This window comes from Haliotis rufescens, unplaced genomic scaffold, assembly GCF_023055435.1.
Source record: "Haliotis rufescens isolate VD_foot unplaced genomic scaffold, xgHalRufe1.0.p SCAF_20, whole genome shotgun sequence".
Taxonomy (NCBI): domain Eukaryota; kingdom Metazoa; phylum Mollusca; class Gastropoda; order Lepetellida; family Haliotidae; genus Haliotis; species Haliotis rufescens.
The window spans coordinates 15,392,799-15,403,560 of NW_025963891.1; the positions used below are offsets into that span (position 1 = coordinate 15,392,799).

The 10,762-nt window shown below is 41.5% G+C and overlaps 1 protein-coding gene across 3 annotated transcripts in view; it reads right to left on the reverse strand.

Annotated features, from left to right (window-relative positions):
* LOC124133509 (serine/threonine-protein kinase 31-like) overlaps window positions 1–10,762 on the reverse strand; it is a 40,853-nt gene extending 30,091 nt beyond the window's left edge. For 2 of the 3 annotated variants that reach the window (XM_048400882.1, XM_048400883.1), the window contains exons 1-6: window positions 10,641–10,754; window positions 6,904–6,989; window positions 5,753–5,863; window positions 3,720–3,796; window positions 2,841–2,878; window positions 255–410 (exon numbers count right to left, since the gene is read on the reverse strand). In XM_048400882.1, the coding sequence (XP_048256839.1) occupies window positions 255–410; window positions 2,841–2,878; window positions 3,720–3,796; window positions 5,753–5,863; window positions 6,904–6,989; window positions 10,641–10,715 (543 nt within the window). In that variant the 5' untranslated portion in view covers window positions 10,716–10,754. Of the gene's footprint in view, window positions 1–254; window positions 411–2,840; window positions 2,879–3,719; window positions 3,797–5,752; window positions 5,864–6,903; window positions 6,990–10,640 lie in introns of all 3 variants that reach the window. The other variant, XM_048400881.1, reaches the window with a different exon arrangement.

A 10,762-nucleotide genomic window follows, 5' to 3' on the forward strand; every position in this document is an offset into this window, starting at 1 on the left:
GTTGACTTATGTCGGTTTTATAGTGCTAGCCCAATGAGTTACCATGCCACAGTTTAACATGGGTACCTCACTTAGACACAGAATAATGACTTCTTTTAGCCCCTTAATGCCGAGCAGAGTAACAACAAATACCTTCCTTTAACATCTTTTGGCATGACCTGGCTGGGGATCAAATCACTGATCTTCAGCTCTCCAGGCAGTCACACTACTCACAAGACCACAGAGGAGTTTCAACTCGAAGTACTCATTCATACCTTGTTCTGTTCAGGGAGACCAGATATCTTGGAAGCGGCAGCACACAGAGTCTGCAGTTGTTCCGTCATGCTGAGGAGGTTGTTCATGTTGTCCTCGGTTACAATCTGAACCCACAAGGAGTTGGCAGATTCCGCGTGGGTCACCATCACTGTCTCCTGGGTTGCAAAAGACCAAAGCTACAGATTTTGGACTCTACATGTTTACCAAAAGCTACAGCATCTGGACTCTACGTGGTCACCTAAACCTACAGTTTCTGGACTCTACATGGTTACCAAAACCTACAGCATCTGGACTCTACGTGGTCACCTAAACCTACAGTTTCTGGTCTCTACGTGGTCACCTAAAGCTGCAGTATCTGGACTCTACGTGGTCACCTAAAGCTACAGAATCTGGACTCTACGTGGTCACCTAAACCTATAGAATCTGGACTCTACGTGGTAACCTAAACCTACAGTATCTGGACTACGTGGTCACCAAAAGCTACAGTATCTGGACTCTACGTGGTCACCTTAACCTACAGTATCTGGACTCTACGTGGTCACCAAAAGCTACAGTATCTGGACTCTACGTGGTCACCTTAACCTACAGTATCTGGACTCTATGTGGTCACCAAAAGCTACAGTATCTGGACTCTACGTGGTCACCAAAAGCTACAGTATCTGGACTCTACGTAGTCACCAAGAGCTACAGTATCTGGACTCTACGTGGTCACCTAAACCTACAGTATCTGGACTCTACGTGGTCACCTAAAGCTACAGTATCTGGACTCTACGTGGTCACCTAAACCTACAGTTTCTGGACTCTACGTGGTCACCAAAAGCTACAGTATCTGGACTCTACGTGGTCACCAAAAGCTACAGTATCTGGACTCTGCGTGGTCACCTAAACCTACAGTTTCTGGACTCTACGTGGTCACCAAAAGCTACAGTATCTGGACTCTGCGTGGTCACCAAAAGCTACAGTATCTGGACTCTACGTGGTCACCAAAAGCTACAGTATCTGGACTCTACGTGGTCACCTAGAGCTACAGTATCTGGACTCTACATGGTCACCTAGAGCTACAGAATCTGGACTCTACGTGGTCACCAAAACCTACAGTATCTGGACTCTAAGTGGTCACCAAAACCTACAGTGTCTGGACTCTACGTGGTCACCAAAAGCTACAGTATCTGGACTCTACATGGTCACCAAAACCTACAGTATCTGGACTCTACGTGGTCACCAAAACCTACAGTATCTGGACTCTACGTGGTCACCTAAAGCTACAGAATCTGGACTCTATGTGGTCCCTATCACAATCTCCTTGGTAATGAAGACAAAACACTTCTAGTCAACATTCTGTTTAGCATCAACTGAAATCTGTCAATGACCCAGTCAGCAATAATAGCCAATTACAACCATATCCATTTTTGATGATCAAGTGTATCATATTATGATCAATACCCTGGACCCATTTGCCACGATACTTTCGTTTTGAGGCCAGTTTGAATGACAATGCCCAAAATAGATATCCAAACAATACACAGAGTTTTTCCATGACTCAAACAAGCATCAATATAGCCAGTTCTCAACTCAACATGCGAAAATCTTATGTGCCTTAGCGTTTTAAACTTTCATAGACTTGTGTTGATATATTTCATATCAAAAGTCACTCAGGTGAGATTGTGTATATAATCACTGCATGGGATAAGAAGTGGTGTTACAGATTTGTTCAGTGTTGCTTTTCAGCGCACCATCAGCCACTGGGTTACCAAGGATTCCAACATGGCTTGGAACCAACACAACAATATCACACTAACCAGCGGCACGATTTTTATACAATTCAATAATATCAACTTTTGTTTGTTTGGTGTTTAACGATGCAGTTAGCAATATTCCAGCTATAACGCGGCGGTCTGTAAATAATCGAGTCTGGACCAGACAATCCAGTGATTGACATCATGAGCATCGATCCACGTAATTGGGATCGATCATCATCACATGCATCAACCAAGTCAGCAAGACTGACCCCCCGATCCTGTTATTCGCCTCTTACAACAAGCATAGTCGCCTTTTACGGCAAGCATGGGTTGCGGAAGACTTCAAGTAAAAGTGGATGTCCAAGTGTAATGTTCTTATCTGCCTGGAGACATGAAAGTGAATGTGAAAACGTTGTTATATTCAGACAGATTACTGATGTATTGGAGAGCTGTAAAAAATGTCTTTGATTATGTTGATGCTGATGTAAAAACGGAACTGTTATCTGGTAGTCTCAGTTGCAGAAAAAGCATGAACAATGACTCCATGCAGTGTGAGTGTGTATGGTTTTACGCCGCTTTTAGCAATATTCCAGCAATATCATGGCGGGGGACACCAGAAATGGGCTTCACACATTGTACTGATGTCGGGAATCAAACCCGGGTCTTCGGCGTGACGAGCGAACGCTTTAACCACTAGGCTACCCGACCGCCCCTGACTCCATGGACAAGCAACAGGGTCTCACATTGTATTCCCCTTAACTCTCACAGATAGTTACTACAAGCCTACAGTACTGGTGGCCCAGTCTGTCTTCATCTACCAATGGGTAACGTCAGGAATCAACCCACCTCAAGTGATTCCTTTGATTGGCTGTTTGATGGATTCCCTGAAAGGTAAATCATCCAGATCAATGTTAGGATAATAGTGAGTGAGTGAGTGAGTTTGTTTTTACGCCGCTTTTAGCAATATTCCAGCAATATCACGGCGGGGGGCACCAGAAATGGGCTTCACACATTGTACTGATGTCGGGAATCGAACCCGGGTCTTCGGCGTGACGAGCTAATGCTTTAACCACTAGGCTACCCCGACCGCCCTAGGATAATAGGAATCAAGGGGTACCGATGTTCCTAAAATCTAACTTTTATTATCATTAGTTACATTAGGATTATCACAAGGCCTCTCACCTTTCACAAGCAATACACAGACAATAATTACCAGTCATTTAACATGATACTCCACTCAGACACAGCATACTGACTCTTGAGGGGACCAGTCTCTGTTTTATCCCCTTAAGTTGAGTGCCAGGTAGGGTAACAACAAGTACCCTCTTTTAACATCTTTTTGTATGACAATCAGGGTTCAAACCACCGACCTTCAGCTTTTCAAGCACTCTACCCACCAGACCATGGAAACAGTCCCTGAATGATTGACGATAGCTCACAAGGAGTGTTTGTTTGTTTGTTTGTTTGTTGTTTAATGCCGCACTCAGCAATATTCCAGCTATATGAGGATGGTCTGTAAATAATCAAGTTAGGATCAGACAATCCAGTGATTGATATCATGAGCATCGATCAACGTCTTTGGGATATGATGACATGCATCAAGTAAGTCAGCAAGCTTGACCACCCGTCTCGAACAGGCGATATTTTGAATTATCAGAATCTACTCACTTAACAAAATTAAACATGTTCTATAACAACAAAAGAAAAATGTTCATATGTTCTCACCCTGATCTGATTTCTGTCCGTATGGACCTTTTGACTTTGTGCCGGCATCATCCTTGTTAAATCGATCAGATCCCGGTCTGCAACATTCCAAGTAGTACAAATCACAAGGCTACCTTTTATCTCTTTGATTCAATGACATTTGAAAAACAAATTCTGTGAACTATGGTAGAGTCTGTCAAAACCTACAATAAGTTTGGCCATTGTTGGGTGTAACTACGTTGAACATCATGTATGAAGTGAGGTGACACAAGATTATTTCACTTACATGGATGTCGTCCCTGCATGCTGCTCATAGTACATGAACTAGAGGGGACTAATGCTGGTTCTATAGTCCTAGCCCATTGAGATGCCATGTCACACTTTAACATGGATACTCCAACCAGACACAGCATACCGACTCTGGAGGGGACTAGTTCCTGTTTTATTCCCTGAAGTTGAGTGCCAGGCAGGGTAACAACAAGTACCCTCTTTTAACACCTTTTTGAATGATGCAGCCAGGGTTCAAACCACCGACCTTCAGCTTTTCGAGCCCTCTACCCACCAGACCATGGAAACAGTCCCTTAATGATTGACGATAGCTCACAAGGAGTGTTTGTTTGTTTATGGTTGTTTAATGCAGCACTCAGCAATATTCCAGCTATATGAGGATGGTCTGTAATTAATCAAGTCAGGGACAGATAATCCAGTGATTGACATCCTAAGCATTGATCCACGCCACTGGGATATGACATGCATCAAGCAAGTCAGCAAGCCTGACTAGGGTAAAATATGATCTATATTTATCCTCATTCATATTAATTGCTTATCTCATTTCATTTCTGAAAAGTAGTGGAAACCTCTAGTGCTGTGTTCCTGGAGAACTGAGAAAACATCTCATCAAAATGCTCCCCAGATCACCGTAGTCGCACCAGAGCCATGTGACGAAGTCCGGTAACTCGTCACTCTCTCTTTTTCTCCTACTCCATGGGTAAGGCTGGCTCTGGACAGGAGCTTTTAATGACCAGGAGGATTGGTGACCTGCTGGGCTACGACACGAGGGCCAAAACTATGAATGCCGTTGACATCTCCAAGGCCACGTTCCTCCGCTTGTGGTCTGGGAAGACCATGTCGGACATTCAAAAACATCCATGATTGCTCTAATGGAGCAGTTATTATGCAGAGTCATCGTAGAGGCAACTGCCCTGGATCTCATGAGGATTGTTCGCTCTCAGGGAATCAAGGTTGGCGATCTCATATGCTAGAAAGGATATGGTGTTGCGGTGACTTCAGTCATGGATGTCTGGCAGATGGAAATTAACAGACGTTTCTGAGCACCATGAAGAGTCTTTGAGCGACGGATGAAAAGTCGCAGTGTGAGCACAGGGCACAGTAGGAGTTCCTCCTCATCTTCAGCTCCCACAATGGAGGTGGAATGGTCAAGGACTGGTCGGGCTGTCTTGGTAGTTGTTTCTTGGCAAAGAAATCCCAGCAAAGCCTGAGGGGAACAACACTGTGTGAGTCACCCTCAAAGCATACACAGGTAATACTGAGCGTGTGAAGCTCACAAACCCTTGCCGCCTTGGCCAGTGCCAAGAAGATCGTCTTCTTGGTAAGGTTATAAAAGGATGCTGCACGGAGAGGCTCAAACAGAGGACCACACCATCATCGAAGTATCACATTTAATTCCCCAGTGGGAATGCGAAACTAAGCCTTCTGATCCTCAGGACGGAAAGAAGGTAGGAGGCCTTCATGGTTGCCCTGATCACCTTGGGAAGAAGTATGGCAGAAAAGCTGGCAGAAAAGCGTACGTTCTTAGTGACTAAGTCCATCCCAAGGGATGCTGAAAACTTCAACCAACAGCAACCAAGTCAACGAATCTGACTCCCCCACCCCATTAGTTGCCACTACATTGAACACGAGTTGCTGAACCAATTCTAACCCAGATCGACAGGGGTGCAAATGTCAGTAAAACAAGCATAAGGTACTGGGGACTTATTCTGCATCCGAATCACTTCAGTCATCATCAATAACGTAAAAATCCAAGAAGCACCTACTTCTTCCTTGGTTCAGCTTTCCTGACAATAACTTTGTTCCCATTGATATCGATGTTCTGACACTCTGCAACTGCCTTTTCAGCATCTTCTAAGCACAAAAACTTTACATAGCTGAAAAAGAAATCAGAATTTATTTCATTACCAAACAGGTATTTCCACAAAAAAAATCTATGTAGGCCACACACATACACACACACCCACCCAAGTGCTGATGACCTGACTGAGCCTAATTGCAGTGCAGTGCAGGCTGCAGTTAACAACGGATAAACTGGCTGCACCACACACCAAATACTTTATTGGAGGTGAAATGGGGTTAAACGTCGCGTCTAAGATTATTGCACTTATATAGCGATGTGCATGCGTGTGTGCGTGCGTGCGTTTGCTTGTACTAGTCCGGACTGATGCCGATTTATAGTGCTTGCCCACTGAGATACCATGCCGCAGTTCAACATGAATACCCCAATCAGACACAGTATACTGACTCCGAGCCGACCAGTCCTTGTTTTAGCCTCTTAATGCTGAGCGCCAGACAGGGTAACAACAAGTACCATCTTTTAACGTCTTTTGGTATGACGCGGACGGGGATTGAACCCCGGACCTTCTGCTCTCCGGGCAGACGCTCTATCACTGGACAACGGAGACGGGCACTTTCTTGGGAAATTAAAACAAAAATACATCATCTCAGACAATGTTAGCTTACCCAGGTTTTCATGGATTTAAAGTTTTTGCAAACAAAAAGATTTTGACCCAATATATCTCCCCACTGTTGTCATATTTTTGGTCATAACACACAGTTTATCAACACACTTTATTCATTAGGTTAAGGCCTATCAAAAAAATATGCTTGGTTCCTATTACGTGGAAAAATAAAAGTGTCGGTAGGTAGGAAAATTATTTTCTTTTTTCAAATATTTTACATGGCATATCTATCACTTAAAGTCTCTTGTTGTTGCATGGATGACAACAAAAACTTTCTTCACAAACAAGTCAGATATACAATCAATCCTTAAACAGGGTAAAAAAAATTAATATTATAGTGGAAATGACACATGCTTACTCATGCCTCTTGTGAAGTTACACCTCCAGCACTGTATAGTTTACAGAAATATTATTTTAAAGAATATAAGTAGTAAGAAAACATTAAATCTTACGCGAGTTTCTTCCCATCTGTGTTGCTGTCACGGACAATGACTGCTTGGACCTCCCCATACTTTGTGAAGTATTTGGAAACCTTTTTCTGTAAGAAAACAAGGGAAAACAGCATGGGGATAATTATGCGACTCCCAGTTCATTGCAGCAATAGTAAGGATGCTTTGCACTACCTAGATGCTCTTTACACAAATCTTTCAGTTTGTGGGTTGTTTAACGCCCCACTCAGCAATATTCCAGCCATACCATGGCGGTCTGTAAATAATCGAGACTGGACCAGACAATCCAGTGATTGACATCATGAGCATCGATCTACGCAGTTGGGGAACGATGACATATGCATCAACCAAATCAGCGAGCATGACCACTCTATCCCGTTAGTCACCTCTTACGACAAGCAATGAATAATTGTTTCTCAATGAACAGATAACACACAACACATGAAAGGAAAAAGGACAATCCTTATTGCAGTATTTTTTTTTTTTTATTAATCCATAAATAAGACAGTTATGAGCAAGTGAAAACGGACCATTATTGAGAATTTCTATGGATTCCACTTAGTTTGCAGGTCTGCTGCCGGTACCTACAAGCATAGTCGCTTTTTACAGCAAGTATAGGTTGCTGAAGATCTATTCTACCCCGGATCTTCACGGGTCACAAATCTTTCACATCAATTTATTATATGCAAAGAGCAGGTGAAGGATTGAGTAAGTGTGTGTGAGTGAGTGAGTGAGTGAGTGCGTGCATATTGTTTAACACCACTTTCAACTGTATGCCAGTTACACCATGGTGTCAGCTTAATGTGAGAGGAAAACCTGAAGTGATTCAGGTCTCTTCGTTTAACACTTTGGTGAAACCCATGAGCATGGGAAAGGTGCTGACAAACCGAGAATCATAAATAGGATTCAAACCCATGATCATACGTTTCTGATGTGCTCAAGGGACAACATTTAACACAGAGAATTGCGGTGCCTTACACGAGTGGGCTACCCTTGCCTCTCATACACAAAGAATGTAAAACTACATGTTGAACTGAACATCCCACAGCACCAAGTGACAATTTGGGCTCTGTCCACAGCTAGGAGTTGCGAGTGAGAAACTTTGATAGCCCCTCTTCTAGCACAATGCTAGCCAACTTTAGCCAGGTGATGCCTGTCTGCATATCATTGATGCAATTCATAATATTGTGCTTGTGGTATAGTTTGGTGCAAGAAACACGACATAAATTGGTTACATAGGCATGTAGGGCTAGGAGTTATATGGTCCCAGAGCTCCAGATAAGCTGCGTATCTGCGTGAAATACGCATCAGAAATGCAGAAATACGCAGTCAAATATAATCCAAGCGTATCAAATACGCAACGAACATTACAGATACGCTACAAAAATAAAATTTGTGCATATCATCAAAATATTGTGAAGTAACCCTGCGTATTCGATTAGCAAATCAGCCACTTATTTTGAAATTATAAACGGCATTCCGTCAACCTTGCCAAACTCCACGATGACAGTCACATCATGATCATTTGCCATCACACTTTCGTGTGGAAGTATCGTGGTATTTTTGAGTCCTATAAAGCGCTGGAACCCACACGACACCAGTTTGCAGGGACTAGATGAATAGTGTTTTTAAATATTTAACTTAAATACCCACATGTGTAAAAACTAGTTGGTAACAGAAATTTGAATACGCAGATAGAATTACTGATACCCAATGATTTTAAAATGCATGGGTAAAATACCCACAACACCAAAAGCTTATCTGGAGCTCTGGGTCCACCATTTCCACAAATACAAGAAACAACTCCAACCCCTTCAGGCTTGAGATAGTCAAGGTGTGAAAATAAACGTAATCTTGGAACCCAGGTATAAGTTGCTGTGATGCAAGCAAATGGTTCCGAGTAGCTGACAGCCATGCAGGATGGTGAATGAGGGTAAGCTAGATTATTACCCACACGAGAAGAGATCATCTATCAGATACGGTCTGAAATACACTTGTAATAAAAACAGTATCTGATGGCGACTCCTTTAATAATCTATATATATTCAGAGTTAATTCTAAGCCATGCCATTTCGCATTCAATTTTAAATGGCGCACATTCCATGAAATTAGAAGTGTGCCATGATGGTGAACTGTGTTTAATTTATTCCAATCTAATAATACAAAGAAAGTATCCTCATACCAAAATAATGTGTTTTCTTTCATTGTAACCTCGCTAAAACTCCAAATCATGCACTCACAAATACTGCATAACATTACAGTAAACATGGTTAGAGTGCTCCCTTATGTGGCTTTGTGTGGAGCCGTATGGCTGTCCTGTACTCTGCACACTGTATATGTAAGCATTAATTATATACAATGCGTAGCCCAAGAATCGCTGTCAGATAACTGCACAAAACATTTTATATTGACCTTGGTAATTGGTCCATATCGCCAGTAGTAGCCAATCATATTTTGAGATACAGTATACTATGTTCATAACCATGTAACAAACACGCATATAACAAACTTTTTTTAGTCCCATCCAATTGCTGTATATATGCTGTATAACATGCTTATGTATGCTTATTACAAACTAAAATTAGTGGTCCCTTTGAGTTCGTTATAATCATAGTTTATTGTACATTTTTCCATGACATCTCAAAGAAAAAAAAGGCAATTGATAATCAAGATAAAACAGTTAATTCTAAGGAAATGCCTGCAGATGTTTTACAAGCTTGCCTGTCAAGTGAGGACCTCGAAACTGAGTATGCAACTCGTTATGTTTCAAATTAATTGGTTGGAACTTTACTTGTGGTTAGACAGAAATCGTATGTCATGTATCATATATTTATTATCAGCAATGGCTCCTCAGATTTTCTGAATGGATTACATTTTAGGGGTTAGATAGACTGATTAATGAGTGATTTTGGTAATTCGTTGCAAATTGGAGTCTCGGAGTGCGAGACTGTCGGATTAACGGGTCTAAATAGCACTGATTTAATCGGTTCCCATCATTAGTGTCGGATAAAGCCGATTGTAGGATTAACGAGTGTCGGATTAACGAGACATGACTGTATTTACTAAACGGAGAAAGGTGAGAGCTGAACTACTTCCCAACTGAACTAACAACTCAACATGCTCAAGACTGTTTTCAATGCTATATCGACTCAGACTGTCTTAAACTACTATGACTGTTTTTTTGTGCCATTCATGGGTGATTATGTAATATTTGCATAATTATTTGTTCATATATAAAGCATAATTTGAGCAGTGAACGATGCATATTGTATTTATATCATGATTTTGTACACTTAATTGTTTGGAAAAAATGTATAAAAGTTAAATACTATGAATTGTTTTTCTTGTCCATTGTCAAGAAACGACATTAATGAGCTGTCATATCAAGTCATCAATCACAATTTTGGTATCAAAATGGCGGGAAATTTCCATGTGATTAAAATTCTGGAAAATGACACAGCTGAAGAAAGCTATCTCGGTAGAATGATTCCTTGTCAAATAATAACTCAATAACTTAAAATACAAATGCATGCACCAGAATCTATTTTCCCCCTATTGACAAATGGTCAGCATCAAATAGAAAATGTCAACAAATGGTAACAAATCTTTCATGGTTTTAGTGTCAATATCTGAGAACCGGTGTAGTTTCATTTTTCAGTTGTGTCGACTGTCAACATAGACTCATATCGGCGAATAAAACAATATACTCAATGACCTCGTTTGTCTTGATGCAAACTTACCTGGTCAGTATCAACCGGCAAGTTACCAACAAACACATCATATGTTTGAACCTGCCAAGGCCTTTGATTCTGCATTTTCTTCTAATCACTCAAAGTTTGCTCACAGAAAAATAACTCGTGCT